Source organism: Solanum dulcamara, chromosome 6 (genome assembly GCF_947179165.1).
Source record: "Solanum dulcamara chromosome 6, daSolDulc1.2, whole genome shotgun sequence".
NCBI classification, from domain to species: Eukaryota; Viridiplantae; Streptophyta; class Magnoliopsida; order Solanales; family Solanaceae; genus Solanum; species Solanum dulcamara.
The window spans coordinates 57,425,247-57,442,767 of record NC_077242.1 but is presented as its reverse complement, the minus strand read 5'-3'; the positions used below and the strand labels follow the sequence as shown (position 1 = coordinate 57,442,767).

The window sequence follows — 17,521 nt, the reverse complement described above, 5'->3', positions numbered from 1 at the left end:
GATTGTATAAAGAATTTGAACAATTTTTATAGTTTTCACAATTTATGAAATTTTTGTATTTATGAGTAAAATTTATAATTTAAAAATTTAAATTTTACGTCTAAATAAAACTTTAATCTCATGTGATTTCATCAAACCTGGCCAAACATACCCTTAGAATTTTTTTTGAATAATCTTATGACTTATAATAAATCATTTTTAACTTGGGACTTTTGTTATTTTTAAGTAAAAATAACTTGGGAAAACACATTATCCAAGTCAATTTAGACCCGGACCACAAAAATTAGGGTTGCGGTTAATGCACTTGTGTGTCCTAAATACGTACACGGCAATATTTTTCTATTTTAGTTTCAGTGTTCTTCTGAATGTGACAAAATTGATTATGAGAAATGCCAGCAAATCATGTTCTCAAGTTTATATATTAAGGTGGCTAATTAGGTGTACTAGATTTGCATTGAGTGCTAGTTTCTAGTTCAAATTAATTTTAGATAATTAGAATTTGGTTGGTTAAAAATAGAGTGAGTTCAGGTCCTGATTTAGAAATCAAAAATGGAATCTTTGCTTATTGGGTCTTTTCATAGACCATCAATTCCAGTTGCAGCAGAGTTCTCTCCACTCAAAACCAGTATGTTAACTTGTACCTTTTTTTTCCCTGGGTTTATGCCTCATATGTTTAAATATGTCTTCTTGCCTGCTCTATGTGTGTTCTTGAATTTCTGGGAACTTTTTTTTTAATTTAAAGTATTTCAGCTTTGCATGATGTAGTTTTCTTGTTTATTTTGCTTGTTAATTGGAAAATTTGTTCAATGTTGAGTTCATTTCTAACACTTTGTTTGGATGATTGTTACTTGTTTCATAATGTATTGTATTGTATTGTATAGTATAGTACTGCATTATTTTAATGAATACAATGTTTGGATAGATTGTATCGGTAGGTAAAAAATGAAATATAATTATAAAATAATTAATAAAGACAAAATGAGAAGAAAATATTAAGGTAAAGATGTGATCAAACCAAATCGGTCGTTACATAAAATGGCTCTTATGCCGTTTAGTTTACTCTTGTTGATTTTGTCGGGCTGTTCTGTATTTTGCTTCAAGTGTGTAAAACTTGAATCTCTTTCCAGGGTCAACAGCTAGTTGATTTGTCTATGCATCCATTTTCATTTCTGTTAAGGACCTGCTATTTGTGGGTTCTTAAATGGCTGGAATTTTTTTAGTGTTGCAGGTTTGGAGGGTATGATTTTCTTGTAATGTGAACATTCATGTTCAAGCCCCCCTGGGCTTTGGTCTAGTGGTAAGAGTAGGCGTTCATCATGGGTTTGAACCCCATCTCAAAGACGAGCCTGGTAGTTAAATGGAGAAGTCAAAAGCATAGAGCGGCGGACCCATTATCTCCGAGTTTCAGACCGTGCACCATTGGCTCTAAGATATTCTTGGTTATTGTTGAAGAGTCCCACATTGGATGAAAAAGGGGTGGGTAGCCCCTGAATTGTCTTGGGCGATCCTTTCCTCATGAGCTAACTTTTGGGGTTGAGTTAGGCCCAAGATCCATTTCTTTATCATTGTCAAAAAAAAAAATATTTTGATACATCTTCAATCTTGATTTGGTTTCTATGTGCTGGAGTCACAGCTCCGGAAGTTCTTAGTTTCACAGTAAATGTTAACAGTTCTATCCTATTTGGTTTTCTCGGTGAATCCTTGTGATCCAAAACATGTTTTTCTGGTGGTACATTAATCCTCATATTCTTTTTTCTTATGTCCTATTGCGAGAGTTCTGGCATTTTGCTTATAAAAGTTCTGCCTTTTCTGTTGTTTGGCTATTTTCACATGTAAATAGCGTGCTGAATATTTTCCAATGTGAAGCTTTTTGCTGCTGAACTTAGCTGTGTGTTCATTATAAAATTTCGATTTCCCGACGTAGTTCCTGTTTTGAGAACAATTTTAATGCTCATCTGTCAGCTCCCTCTGGCTGGGTATATGCAGTGAATACTAGAAAAGCTTGCTTTCTTGATCAAGTTTTGGTGCTGGTTGAAATTCAAGAGATCATGTTACAGATTTTGAAATTATGGATGACCAAAGCAGTGGTGGGGAGGAGCAGATGCTCCAGCAGGAATGTTGATATGTGGTGTTTCTTTTTTGACAGGACCAAGCAATACTGATAATGGTTGTTCAAATGATACTGCGAAAAGGACTTGTGCTTTTAGATGATGCAATGTGCTTTTGTTTATTAAATTTCCAGTATACACTGTTTACTTACCATTTGAAGAAGCTATAATCTGTAAAGTAGGAAATTGCTGTAATATATATGTGGTACTAATTAGAGAATTAGATTTGATTTTCTTCATAACCTGAATATGTATAAATGCCTCTGACATCATAGGTTCACATGCAATAGTACGGGTTTTGAAGTGTAAAGCATGGAAGAGACCAGAAAAGCACTATTCCACTTCTATGAAGTTGCAGAGGCAGTATATCACACAAGAGCATGTTGGAGGAAGTGATCTAAGCACTATTGCTGCTGATAAAAAACTTAAAGAGAGGTTTTTGGTGCATGCATCATCTGAACACCCTCTTGAATCTCAACCTTCTAAGAGTCCTTGGGACTCGGTGCATGATGCTGTAGACGCTTTCTACAGGTTCTCGCGGCCCCATACCATAATAGGAACAGTTAGGTCCACAACTCCTATATTGAGCAACATAACATGCATATGGCTTATTTGTTTCCATGTTATATGTGATGCCATAGGATTTGTTCTGACCTTCCATTCGTTTGTGTTTATTTATGTCATCATAATTCTTATCAAATTTTAGTTTATGTAGCTTGCAACACCTTACCAAGAAATGAGTATATTATCATTGCTTCTTTTAGCTTTGACTGTTTCAGTTTAATTATATATAGCTATAGGAGTAGGTTTTTTGATCCAGAGGGTACCAAAAGATGTTAATTTCATAGAATCAGCCTGACGGATAAAGCTCAGAAATTTTACATGTTATTACGTGAACAACATATTCAGCTTAGTGCTTATTGAGGACATGACCTTAGATAGGAGGGTATGGAGATCGCGGGTAAGGGTAGAAGGTTAGAAGGTAGTTAAGAGTTGTCTTATTACTAGCCTATTCATGTATTTGGTTTGATGATAGTATAGAGTACCGTGTCGGTTGTAGTATTAGCCTATTCATGTAGTCTTTGGCTTTTGGTATTTGATATCATTTGTGGTTTATTGTGTTTAGGTGATCACACCTTATTGTTGTTGTTACGGTTCCTTGCATATATGCTCTGCACTGCTTTGATATTAGTTGTCATGTTTCACCCACTATCATTTTTTTTCCCGTTTAATTACTGCTTTGATTTGCTTGAGCCGAGGATTTTCTAGAAACAACCTCTCTACCTTGAAGAGGTAGTGGCAAGGCCTGTGTATACTCTACCCTCTCCCGACCCACATTGTAGGGTTTCACTGGGTATGTTGTTGTTGTTGTATGCATGCAAAAATTATATATTTGTTGTTGAATTTGATAGATTGAAAGTACAAGAACAGTGAACTTACATTACTTTTCTTTGAGCAGGCATTGAGCATAATTTCAGTTTCTCTCCTGGCAGTTGAGAAGTTCTCTGATTTTTCTCCATTATTTTTCACTGGGGTGTTAGAGGTGGGCAAAGGCCATTTTTGATTCAACATAAGATGTGATCTGGGACGACAAGAATTTTGATTATCGCTATATTGTTGCAGGCCATTATTGCTGCCCTATTCATGAACATTTACATAGTTGGTTTAAACCAGTTGTCTGATATCGAAATAGACAAGGTACTTCTCTATTTACTTTACATAAATCTGATTTCTGAATGCAGAACTATGCAGGCTTCATTTTATCGATGTGAAGGCCTTGTAGTGGACTCATATTACATGTTTTTGTTCCGTCGTTTTATCTTTGGGGCTAGAGAGGGAGCAGACATGGATGGGGTGTGGTTCCACTGACTGTCTTTCGGTCGGGCTAGATGGGTGCTGTGTTTGAGAGAGAGAGGGAGGGGGGGGGGGCGGTAGGGGGTATTTGCAAGATAAAGAGAGAGAGAGAAAGCTATCTGCAAGCTGCACCCACTCTGTACATGGTAATTGTAAATCCTGGATTCGTCTTTGGGAGCTTGGGGACATATTAGAAGCCATTTAGAACTCACTGAGTACTGCTCTTTTACTCTATGTTTATGAAAATATTTGAGTATCTAGTTTGTCAACCAGTGCATATACACTACTAACACTCAATGAGTCTATAATTCTTTGCAACTGAAATGCAAGGAGTATCTATTTTCATTGACCTCTGATGGGGTGGATGGAGGCTAGTTTTAGTCTTTTTGATTGTTTGCTTCTTGCACCCAGGGGTAAGCAAATCCTCTTTTGTGTTCCTCACCAGCTTCTAATCCCTAGGTTGCAGATTTAAGATGAAGTTGGGTGGTGAGGTAACTTATGTGGGAAAACGACTAAGGTCTACCCCTCTATCACCTGTAACTCAAAATTATCTCTCCTACTATATCCATCATCAATCATTAATTTTGGAAATAAGTTGGTATAAATTATCTGATAAATGCCTGACATCAATTTTGCCTTAATCATTAGGGAATTGACCAATTCATTGTAATCCTGATGTACTACAAAATCTTTCCTGATCTGTCTGGGAAACAGAACTATTGCAATTAGTGCTCTTCTCTCAAAGGAAAAGTTCTTGGGAGTATATTTAGTTTTTCTTACTTTGTTGATAAAATACTTTTCAGCAGTTTTTTCTACTTTGGCATCTGAAGTTTTGAGGAGTTTCTTTTCAGGTAAACAAGCCATATCTTCCATTGGCATCAGGGGAATACTCTATGCAAACTGGAGTAATTGTTGTGTCGTCTTTTGCCATTTTGGTAATATAAAAATCTTCCCTTAACCACTAAAATGTTCATCTCAAGCTGTGAATGCATTCTGTCTCTTGTATTGCAGTTGTTCATATATTTGGTAAACATTTATCTTCAAGATTCCCCAGCCTAATCTTCATGGAGTTAGAAGAAAAGTTAGAAGGTAGAGAGGATGTAGGGATTAGTGAATATTGTAATCCCTTTTGTACCTCAGACTCGTTGGGGTCTGGGTACAGGATTTTCTTTAAAGCATAGTCTGATTTTACATATCCTGCCTGACATATTGCTCAAAAGTTTGTTTTGGGCATGTGAGCTTCAGGTTTTGTTCTGTTGGTTATACTTTTAGCTGCTGGGGAGAGCATATGCTTATGTGCTTTACTGTTTAGATTACTTAAGCAGCATCCTCCATATGAAGGTCCTGAGAAGGTAAGATGCAGAGTACTCTGTTGACATACCTCGTTTCCACCCTTTATTAGCAGTTTCAAACTTGGAAGAACTTGGGGTTGCTATTGCGCTTGCCCCTCGGATATTTCTCGGTTATCGCCCCAAAAAATTAGGGTTGCTGTTCTCATCTTGTGTTCATCTTTTTCTGTTACAAAAAAGTGTAAATCTTAGTGATATAGTTTAAATATGAAGCTTGAAGCTCATTCAAGTATCTGCAGTCTGCACTAGAAGGCTTGGTTTCATCCTGAGTCACCGAGACCAAAATATTGGTTGCTCAATTCTTGGGTGGTTATCCTTCACTGACTGATGTTCCATTACTGCTCTACATTCATCATATATAAATAGAAGGAATCATGGCATAGCATGGGAACTTCCAATTTCCATTTTCAAAAGGATTAAAATTCCATCCATGCATATTCATGTGCTCATTTCATGACTACAGAAATAACTCTTCTCCTCCTTTCAGAGTTTTTGGCTTGGATGGATCGTTGGTTCCTGGCCTTTATTTTGGGCTCTTTTCATCAGTTTTGTACTGGGAACTGCCTATTCAATAAATGTGAGTTGATTTCATTTTTACCACTAATTGTTGATTGCCAAGATTAAGAATTTATTTATTCTCTTAAAATAGAATAAACACCGTTGTTCTTTACAGAGTAGCTTGACATCATAAATTCTTTTTGTATATAAAAGGAAATGGAAATAGTGTTGCGGTGTTTCTTTCTCTTTTTTTCCTTGACATTATTGTAGCAGGTAAAATAAGAATAGAAAAAAACTTGCAATCATAATCATAAAAAATTCAGTCATTTTGTGTTAAGATAAAAGGCACTAGAATATTCGGTGTTGATGTCAAAAGTTCGTTTGCATATAGTTGCAAAATAGATGATTGTCTTAGTTTATAGTTTAATACTTAATATGCAGGAACTGGGTTCCCTTCACACCATATTACTCTATGGTTCCGTTGTATTATCCCTACTAATGGGGATAAATAACACCACAGGAATGATGGGTATTGTTAACCTCTTTTTCTGCGCAAAAGCTATCCTATAATAGAGTACCTTTCCTAAGTCTGCCTATCATAATTCACTTATTATCTTATTGACCCACTGAACTGACAATTAATGGTTCTCCCCTTTGAATTTGATCGGCTTCTAATGGGTCCAAGAGTTTGTGTTCCTATGAGAGGTAAACATGGGGTTCTGGAATAAACGAAAAATCAATTTTTTACTTGTTCTGAGTCTCTTGAGTTTTTGCTTAGTTTGATACACTTGAGCCGAAGGTCTTTTGGAAACAACCTCTCCACCTCCACGACGTAGTGATAAGGTTTGTGAACACTCTACCCTCCCCAAACCCCACTTTGTGAGATTTCACTGGGTATGTTGTTGTTTGTGGTTGACTTATCTTCCTTATACATTTTTGAAGGGTCAATTTTGATTGCCCTTAAAGTTTCATTTGGTAGTAGCAATTTGATCCTCAAATTTAGATTGGTATAACTGATAAAGTTAAAGTTGATATAGTTCTTTAACTGTTAAATGATTCTTTGGCAAGAGTTTTCTTGAGATGGGTTATAGATAGAAACTCCTTCTATCTAGAAGCAACAAAATTCAACTACAAGGAGATGTTGTCTACCCCAGCTTTTTCTCCCTCTTTGGATGGTGGTTGCAGAAGGCTAAAGGGTGATCTTGAACGAAGGTTTAAGTTATCGACGGGGCACATCTCAGAGAGAAACTTTCCCTGCTTTGTGCTTGGTGGGAAGATTCAAGAAAAGGGTGACTTTGCCCGATCCGGTAGCTTCTTGGATTGCGGGGGTTTAGGTTGTGAAGCCATGGATTACAGTGACTTTTAGGATAGTCCGTGTTCATGTTCAGGTTTTCCAGCGAGAATATAGTGTTGGAGTTGCAAAGAGGAAGAGAAGTGTGGAGTGGTGGTTGTCACTCACTTGCCTCTTCATCTATGGTGCAATGAGCTTTTCAGAAACATTGGGGCTTGTGTTGGACTTTTTTGGAAGTGGACTGCAGTCTTATAGATGTTTCGAGGGTTAGGATTCGGGTAAGGAAAGGGGGGAATGTGCCTGTTTCAATGGTGGTAGAAAGGGGTGGTGGTGGAAATCTTTAGGGTCTGGTTATCACTAGAATTTTGCCCCGAAATTGTGACAGGAGATCTGGGTGAGGGATAAAAGAGGAGAGTAGAAGGAGATAGGCAGAAAGAAGAGGGAGGAAGATCTTTTTTAGAGATTGCAGGTCAGGCGTCAGTTTCGATAGGCCGATAACGGCTAATCTAGGGGACTTTGTCAGACATTTTGAATTTGGATAAGGTAGGGTTTTTAGAGGGGAAGGAAAAGTCGGTTGTGCCCCTGGATTAGTGAACTGTATGGAGAAAGAATTGGACCGGTTCACTTATATTAATGGACCATTTCATTTTCTTAACAAGAACCAGACTAGACTAGTCGTTCCTTTAGAAGGAATTGATTTTCTGGAGATCCTCGACGTGGCTTCTCCCCCAAGAGAAACCCAGCTCACAAGACCTTAGAAATTTCCAGCAAAGGCTAACACATGTCGGAAAATAAAGAGGGCCCCAATGCGATGAAGAGATGTGCAGGTGGAGAGAGAAATCTTGTGATTTGAAGCTTTCATGGGAGGAGACCTCGATCGTCGAAATTATGTAATCAGGAAGTCAATTTCCAATAAGTTTGGGGCTAATGAGGCACATAATCAGAGTAGTTTGGATTTTGGGGGGGCGGGTCAAATCTTGTTTCTACGGGGAATTGTGTTCAGCCTGAACAAAATTGTATCTTTGACAGTCATTTTTCTTTTACTGTCTGGAAAGGTAAGACCCATTTTTCGTTAGAGTCGAAAGAGGTCCTGTTTTGAGATAGGGGAGGGGAACATATCCAATTTTTAGTTGTGATTTTTTGGTTGAATCCTCTCAAGCGGGTTGTTTGGGGTCGAATAAGTCTTGTTCGGACACATAAATGTTGGAAAACGACGTGAAGGGGGAAATGTGTTTGTTGGTGCCACAACCCGATTTCTCAAGTCATGATGGCACCTACTATGAGCCTGTTTGGATTGGCTTTAAGTTGGTCAAAACCAACTTAAAGTCCCTTTTTAGCTTTTGGACGTATTTGTCTAATGCTGACTTTAAGCCATAAAGTTCTTAAAGTCAGTCAGAAATGAAAAGTTAGGATTTCTAACTTTTTTTTCCAAAGTGCTTAAAGTCATTTTCTTTGATCATGAAAATTACTTTTATATCCTTTATATTTTAACTAAATTCTCAAACTACCTTTTTTTATTCTTTTAACCCTAAAATTCACATCATAAGCACTTTTATCCAAACACTCAACTGCTTATTTATAAAAATAACTTTCAGCACTTCAAAGTTCTAAAAGCACTTTATACATAAAAGTTACTTTTTTAAGCCTATCCAAACGGGCTCTATATCCCACCAGTAGGTAAGCCTAACTCGTAGCCCTAAGCTAGAGACAATGACAATGGGCTATCACACGGAAGCAAAGATTGTGGAAGATAACAACAATAATAACCAAAAAGGAAAGAGAGGGAAGCAAATCAATACAAAAAATAAATCCCCAAGACCTGGTATCAGTCGGTTGTTGAGCTTCTAGTCAAAACAAGAGTACAAGCTTTTACATAATAGGATATACATATAGACTGTCTCTGTAAACAAAATAATGACTAGTCCTATCCAATACAGAGGGAGATAGGTATATTAAACCTTTAGACCTCATTCCGTTAATCCTACAAGACGTACCTACCTCTTACGATGACCTCAAGTAAAATCGATTCACCTCGCAACCAACGTTTCTAAACAAGTTTTCAATCCAAGCTTTTACCAACCTCACAACACTCTTTCAAAGAGATTCATAATATCAATATTCAAAGCAATCTAGGGAAATGAGAACCTAAACTAACTATTTATAGTTTTAGACTACAAGGCCCAAAAGTGGCCCATAAAATGCAGATTGGCGAGCTTAGTAAGCCCATCGCCGATCGCTTTGGCGTGTCGCCAAAAAGGACAGTGCCATCGCCAAGCTTATGTCCATCAACTATTGGATTTGGCGAGGGAAATAGACAATTTGGCGAGCCAAAGGGGATTTTGGTGAGCCAACATAGACACCTTCATCCATTGCCCTTCCTTCATCCCTCCAAGCTATCATCCATATATGGAAGCCCTTTATTTGGTGCTCAACAAGGTCCATCCAAGTGATCTTCAAGACATGGAATCCCTTCTATGCTATCAAAACAAGCTCAAGGATCTCTAGCTTCATGAACAATCCTTGCAACCCTTGAAGATCCTTAGCTTGGCTTCGAGTGAATGACCTTGAGGCAATCTGGATTGCATCAAGTAGTAACTATTAAAGTAGTGGTTGAAAAGTTAGTCTGATATAGAAAACATCACATTGAAGTTTAAAATTTGAATAGTGTAAGTAATATTAAAAATTGTAGAGTTGTTGAAGAAGTGGAGTGACGTCGCAAATTTGGAAGTGTTATATGATTTTGGATTACGGGAGTAAATGTTACAGCTTGATTTCACATGCAACAATTTTATAGAGGATTATCGTAGATTCTTCTATGGTTCCTACCACCATTTTAGCTTCAAAAGAGTGTTAGAGATCCTCCTGCAATCCAAGTTCTCCCTCATAGTTGTGATTCGTACTATCATATCAGATCTGTGTTTTTTGTCGCTTGTTTCATTAGTTGTGGCTTTATTGTTACAATTTGATAAAAAGGACACAATAATGAGGAAGAACAAATACTGCTATGAATAACTATGCCCTCTGGCTGACTGGAAAACCAGACTACTGCAATTTTAATTGTGTTCAGTGAAATTTCATCATCTCCACATGTAATTATAATTGCTCTCAAGAGTGCATGACAGTAAGTGGTGGGAATAAATGTGATATGTCAGAAATGAAGCTTGGGAGAGGGTGGCGAACTAGATGCTGTCCAGAGAGTTTCCTAACTTGAATACTTTCACTTCTATGCCAATGCTGGCTGTAAGATCAGTAAAATGTGTATGATACCGCAAGAAAGGTTTCTAATTGGTGTTTGCAAAATGCTTCTACATTTTCAGCTACCGCTTTTGAGATGGAAGAGATTTGCTGTGGTTGCTGCAATGTGCATCTTTGCTGTACGAGCGGTGATAGTTCAGATAGCTTTTTATTTGCATATTCAGGTCTATGCCATTTCTACAATTTATGCTTATCCTTTTGTTTTGCCCAAAGAGAATGTACAGATTAAAGTATTTACTGTGCCATATGAAGACCTAAATTTCAAGTAGTATGGATGTCAGGGCTTTGGTGCTGTCATCAGGGCTCTTTGGTGCTGTCATCAGGGCTCTGTGGCCATTTTTTTTCTTGCCAATGAGTGTAATTTTGAAGAGGCAACAGTAAATAATTGATATTTCATTTTATCAATAACCAGCCTGCCTCTCAGCTTTTCTTTGCTTTAGTTCTCTCTCACAGGCTGCATAGTATTTGGCACAACTTCTTCTTCTTCTTCTTCTTTCTTTTTCTTTTCTTTCCTTTTGCTTGTTTTTCAACGAATTTCTCCAGATCTGTTTAGATTTGGCCTAGATCTATTGATTTCCGGCGTCGTCTCGCGGTTTTCCATTTTCCGGCGTGAACAGTGTTTCCGGCGTGAACAGTGTTTCCGGCGTGAACAGTGTTTCCGGTGTGAACAGTGTTTCCGGCGTGAATCAGGTTCTTTTCAACTGGAGTTGGTACCTCCGGTTTATCTATATTTTTGTTCATACACTTATCGTTGCATTTAGCTAACTTTAGATTTTTGAATAATTTATTAATTCCTACATATTTTCGTGGCTTTAGATAGTGATGGTAGATTAAGGTCATGTTCTCATTCAGGGACGGGGTCGGGGACGAGGGTAAGGAGGGGTAAGTGGGTTAAAGGAGCGTCTAGACTGAGAGTTGGTTCTTGGAATATTGGAACGTTAACGGGCAAATCCATAGAGCTAGTTAAAATTCTAAAGAAGAGAAAGATTAATATAGCTTGTGTCCAAGAGACCAAATGGGTAGGTTCTAAAGCTAGGGAGGTAGACGGGTATAAGCTTTGGTTTTCAGGTAGATCAAAATATAGGAATGGGGTAGGCATTTTAGTAGACAATGATCTAAGGGATCAGGTAGTGGAGGTTAGGAGAGTCAACGATAGAATGATGTCGATTAAGATGGTCGTTGAAGGGAGCACATTCAACATTATTAGTGCTTATGCGCCACAAGCGGGCTTAAGGGAGGAGGATAAGAGGCGTTTTTGGGAGGATTTGGATGAGTTAGTGGGAGGTATACCACCTACTGAGAAGCTTTTCGTGGGAGGGGATTTCAATGGGCACATCGGGTCTATTTCAGGAGGGTATGATGATGTGCATGGAGGCTTTGGCTACGGGGTCAGAAATGTAGGAGGCCTTTCACTTTTGGAATTCGCAAGAGCTTTTGGGTTGGTCATAGCCAATTCGAGTTTCCCAAAGAAGGAAGACCACTTGGTAACATTCCATAGTTCGGTGGCTAAGACTCAGATAGACTTTTTACTCCTGAGGAAGGTCGATAGAGGTCTGTGCAAAGACTGTAAGGTCATTCCGATAGACAACCTTACAACCCGACATAAGCTTTTGGTGATGGATTTAGGGATCAAGATGATGAGGAATAAGAGGGTCGGGGATGATCGATCTAGGATCAGATGGAGGAGTTTGACCACTGCAAATGCCCTGGAGATGGGAGAGAAGTTGAAGGCTATGGGGGCCTGGGATAGTAATGGGGATGCGACCAGTATGTGGGATAGGACGGCTAGTTGTATTAGGACTGTGGCAAGGGAAGTGTTGGGAGTCTCGACTGGTAGTCGTAGTCGGCATCGAGGAGACTGGTGGTGGAATGGAGAAGTGCAAGAAAAGGTGGAAGCAAAGAAGATGGCGTACGCAAAGTTGATAGAAAGCACAGATGAGGTGGAGAAGTGGACGAATAGGGAACTTTATAAAATAGCGAGAAAGGAGGCGAAGTCGGCGGTTTCGACGGCAAAAACAACAGCTTTTGAACGCCTTTATGCTGAACTAGAAGAGAAAGGTGGGGATAGAAAATTGTTCAGGCTAGCCAGGGCGCGGGAGAGAAGGGCACGCGATGTGGACCTAGTGAAGTGCGTTAAGGACGAGCATGGAAAAGTATTGGTAGACGAGACCCTCATTAAACAGAGATGGCAGTCCTATTTCCATAAACTCTTGAATGAGGAAGGGGACAGAGACTTTGTGTTGGGAGATTTAGAACATACAGAGAGGCGTTGCGATTTTGGGTATTGTAGGAGTATTAAGGTCGAGGAGGTTAAGAGTGTCGTTCGTAGGATGCGCTGGGGAAGAGCAACCGGACCTGACGAGATTCCTGGGGAATTTTGGAAGAGCACGAGTTCGGTAGGTTTGGAGTGGTTGACTAGGTTATTTAATGTCATCTTTAAAACGGCAACGATGCCCGAAGAATGGAGGTCGAGCATAATGATCCCTCTATACAAAAATAAAGGGGATATCCAGAGTTGCAACAACTATAGAGGTATTAAGCTACTAAGTCATACTATGAAACTGTGGGAAAGAGTGGTAGAGATGAGGGTGAGGAGAGACGTGTCTATTTCAGAGAACCAGTTTGGATTTATGCCGGGACGCTCAACTACAGAAGCCATCCATCTTATGAGGAGACTGGTGGAGCAGCATAGGGAGAGGAAGAGGGACTTGCATATGGTATTCATCGACCTAGAAAAGGCTTATGATAAAGTCCCAAGAGAAATACTATGGACATGTTTGAAGGCTAAAGGTGTACCTATGGCATACATTAGGGTGATCAAGGACATGTACGAGGGAGCCAAAACCAGGGTAAGGACAGTAGGAGGGGACTCAGAACACTTCCCAGTGGTGATGGGGTTGCATCAAGGATCAGCTCTTAGTCCTTTTTTATTTGCCTTGGTGATAGATGGATTGACGCGACAAATTCAAGGTGCGGTGCCATGGTGTATGCTCTTCGCGGATGACATAGTCCTGATCGATGAGACTCGCCACGGAGTTAACGCTAAGCTGGAGGATTGGAGACATACCTTGGAGTCTAAAGGGTTTAAGTTGAGTAGGACAAAGACAGAGTACTTAGAGTGCAAGTTCAGTGAGACACCTCAAGAGGTTGATGTTGAAGTTAGGCTTGGTGCTCAGGTCATCCAAAAGAGAAGTAGTTGCAAGTATCTTGGGTCTATCATGCAAGGCAGCGGGGAGATTGACGATGATGTCACACATCGTATTGGGGTAGGGTGGATGAAATGGAGGCTCGCTTCCGGAGTGCTATGTGACAAGAATGTGCCACCAAAACTTAAGGGCAAGTTCTACAAAGTGGTGGTTAGACCGGCTATGCTGTATGGGGCGGAGTGTTGGCCAGTTAAGACTTCTCACATTCAAAAGATGAAAGTTGCTGAGATGAGAATGCTGAGATGGATGTGTGGGCACACCAGGAGCGACAGGATTAGAAATGAGGCTATTCGGGACAAGGTAGGAGTGGCCTCGGTGGAAGACAAGATGCGGGAAATACGACTGAGATGGTATGGACATGTGAAGAGGAGAGACACAGATGCCCCAGTGCGGAGGTGTGAGAGGCTGGCCATGGATGGTTACAGAAGAGGTAGGGGTAGGCCGAAGAAGTATTGGGGAGAGGTGATTAGACAGGACATGACGCAGTTACAGCTTACGGAGGACATGACCTTAGATAGGAGGGTGTGGAGGACCCACATTAGGATAGAAGGCTAGTTCATAGTCTCGTTATTCTTCTCTATTCATAGGTGTAGTAGTGCATTACGATCTCTTGCGCTTTGACTTCTGATTTCTGTTATTTCTGTTATTATTTATTACTTTCTATGCTTTGATTACTCAATTTTACCTGTGACGCTTTCATTATTTATTTAATCGTTATTTGTTATTAGTCTTTATTTATTTGTATTTATTTGTCATTTATTCGTTATTTGTTTGTTGTTTTTCTCATAAAGCTTTTAATTTTCTATTCTTATCTAACATTTTTTTATGCATTTATGCTTTTACTGAGCCGAGGGTCTCCAGGAAACAGCCGTCCTACCTTGGTAGGAGTAAGGTCTGCGTACATTCTACCCTCCCCAGACCCCATGTTGTGGGATTTCACTGGGTTGTTGTTGTTGTTGTTGTTGTTGTATGGATGTCAGAACAAGTATGATGTAATTGATAAGGACCAAAAATCTTGTATCTGTTATGTGATGTTTAGACTTCATTTATGGGGAAAAAAAAGGTGGGTGGGTTGGGGGGGTGGGGGGTGGGGGGGACAAATGAAGTGATTTGCCAGGTCATCTGGAAAACTCATATCTATTTCCTTGTGCATTCTTCCTAATCATCGCATTTAAAACTGTCCAAGGTTAACAAATACATTTTGCTTGTCTGTCTGTTGTGATTATATTCCTGTTGACTAAAAACGAGATCAAATAAGAGTAAAGTTATAGACTACCTGAATCACCTTTTTGTCTGGTGCTCCTCTCATTTCCTGACATATGTATTTCACTTTTCAGACTTATGTATTCACAAGACCAGCAGTCCTTTCAAGACCTTTGATATTTGCAACAGCATTTATGAGTTTTTTCTCAGTTGTTATAGCATTATTCAAGGTAAATATATGCTCTTTAAACCTGATTATATGACAGATCATTTTTGTTTTAATATTTATGAGGAAACACTTGTTTTGTAAGCCATAAGAAGAAATTATTGCTATGGAGGACTAGGTGTTCTTTGATTAGAAGAAACAAATGTGAATCTGGTTCATTACTTTGCTTTCACATAAAAAATACTAACCGAAGAATTCGCTTCTCTGTTATTTAGTCTCTAGGTAGTGTACATTCAATGATGGAGCACGGACCATCTAAGCAGATTTATTTTGGAGGTGCCTTTGTTTGCTAAAAGTCTGGTAAAACTGTTAAGTATCTTAACCCATCTAAAATTCAAACAAGATATTTATCCTCCCTAGCATGAAGGTATCTTGACACAACTAAGAAACCAAATTATAAGTATTATTAAAATATAGACTTCAGCAATGAGAGTATTCTGTATCACAATATGTGATGCAAGGGTTAGTGGTAGTAGGGGAGGACCCACCCTATGTCAAAGGGTGTCGACCAACATGCTTCATTAAAAATTTAGTATTATATATATATAAATCTGAAAAAATCAGAATATAATTAGAAATAATATTAATGACAGCTTGTTGGTTTGCTGTGCTGATGGAGCAATCATTCTCTCAAGTTTGGCCGAGTTCGATCCTCAACAAGACCAAAATTGGATTTTATTTTTGGGGCCTTTTCAGATAAAAGTAAATGTTGTAGGAATTCGAACCTCCAATTCCTAGTCAAATTATGATAAAATAAACCAGTTGAACTAGTAGTTTACTTGATTTATGTTTTGTTAGTACGCTTTAAATAATTTTTATTAATATAATGTTGTTATATCAATTATATATTTGTTTATTTATTTTTAAATATTGACACCACTTACAAAGAATTCTGCATACGCTACTGAGTGGTACACATATCCACTAATCTTTTCTTTAATCTGGTAACAGTTTGTATTAAGTTCAGTACTACCTTAGTTCTGGAAAAACCATATTTACAAACGAGTAAGGGAATAAATTCTAGACTGAACCTACAAAATCTTACACAGATTCCAAAACATCTAAGGATTGTTTCAGTATCATCAGAATAAGCCTTTGTACACCAAAAACTGAAAAACAACATACAGTTAAGCTTGAGGCATTAAAGCTCCCGCTATGCGCAAGGTCCGGGGAAGGGCCCAACCACAAGAGGGTCTATTGTACGCAGCCTTACCTTGCATTTTTGCCTGAGGCTGTTTGCAAGGCTTGAACCCGTGACCTCCTGGTTACATGGCATCAACTTTACCAGTTGCTCCAAAGCTCCCCTTCTAAGTTAAGCTTGATTTTCTGGCATTTCTTCCTCTCCACAATGTCCTCCAAATACATGCTGGAATAATCTTCCATCTATCCCTGCTTCTTGTACCTACTCCAGCTTCCTCCCAGCTATAAGGATTGTCAACAATCTTACTAGGCATTGTCCATGAGATGCATCTGGGATTGATAGAAATCTTCCACAGTTGATCAGTGATTAGACCGTGTAGAATCAGGTGATTAACTGTCTCAGCATCACTACCACACAAAGAACATCTTGAACATAGTATATCCCCCTCTTTTCCAGATTTTCACGATCTCCCAACTCCAGATTTCTTTGGATTTTGATTTTGCTCCCAAAGGAATGCTAAATATACTGAAGGCAAGGTACTCACTACACCTCCCATAATCTGTGTCAGATTCTCCATATAGGTACCAAATTAATCTGAATTAGGTGGTTCTTATTCCAGTTAATGTGAAGTCCAGAGATGTCTTCAGAAAAACCAAAATTAGTCTCAAAAACAGCAATTACTCCTCATCTGCATCACATAAAATTAGAGTATCATCAACATATTGTAGTGAGTGTCTCTAGAATATTTTCTTTGTGTTTCTGGCAGCTTCAAAATCCCGACTCTTTCCATTTGTCTTAGCAATCTTAAGCATGTGTTTAAGACCCTCCATTGCTATAATAAATAAGAGGGATCGGGGATCCTCTGTCTTATCCCTCTATGCGCACTGAAAAAACCTTCTGGTGTCCCATTAATAGGATGGAAAATTTCACAGTAGAGATGCAGAATTTCACCCAACTGATCCACTTCTGTCTCAGTTTTCTGTGGATGAACTCCAGTTGACATGGGCATATGCTTTCTCAATATCAAGTTTGCATCGGATGTCAGGCTTCCTTTGTGGAGATTGATTTCAGACCATGTTCCAGTAGCTTTTCTATGAGGTCACCGGCAACATACTAAATCATATTTTAAATTCGAGAATTGGTGGTTAAACTCTGAAGGTTTTGTTGATAGAATCAGAAATTGGTGGTCTTCCTTTGCCTTTTCTGGAAACCAAATTATATTCTAGCTTGTAAACTTAAAGTTCTCAATGGTAAACTTAATGAATGGAGCAGGGGAACTTGAGGCTTCAAAAATCAAAATTGTTGAGTCAATTGGCTGATTTAGATTCCATATTAGAAAGCAGCAAATTGACGGAGGAGCAAATTGTAAAGAAAGCTACTGCCTTCATGG

At 38.8% G+C, this 17,521-nt stretch overlaps 1 protein-coding gene across 3 annotated transcripts in view; it reads left to right on the top strand.

The window, feature by feature from the left end:
- The first annotated feature begins 244 nt into the window (after nt 1-244).
- The window catches only part of LOC129891183 (homogentisate phytyltransferase 1, chloroplastic), a 29,648-nt gene continuing 12,371 nt past the window's right edge, over nt 245-17,521 (top strand). For 2 of the 3 annotated variants that reach the window (XM_055966460.1, XM_055966458.1), the window contains exons 1-8: nt 245-625; nt 2,384-2,670; nt 3,568-3,651; nt 3,732-3,806; nt 4,814-4,897; nt 5,799-5,888; nt 10,418-10,519; nt 14,899-14,994. In XM_055966460.1, the coding sequence (XP_055822435.1) occupies nt 550-625; nt 2,384-2,670; nt 3,568-3,651; nt 3,732-3,806; nt 4,814-4,897; nt 5,799-5,888; nt 10,418-10,519; nt 14,899-14,994 (894 nt within the window). In that variant the 5' untranslated portion in view covers nt 245-549. Of the gene's footprint in view, nt 626-1,962; nt 2,168-2,383; nt 2,671-3,567; nt 3,652-3,731; nt 3,807-4,813; nt 4,898-5,798; nt 5,889-10,417; nt 10,520-14,898; nt 14,995-17,521 lie in introns of all 3 variants that reach the window. The other variant, XM_055966459.1, reaches the window with a different exon arrangement.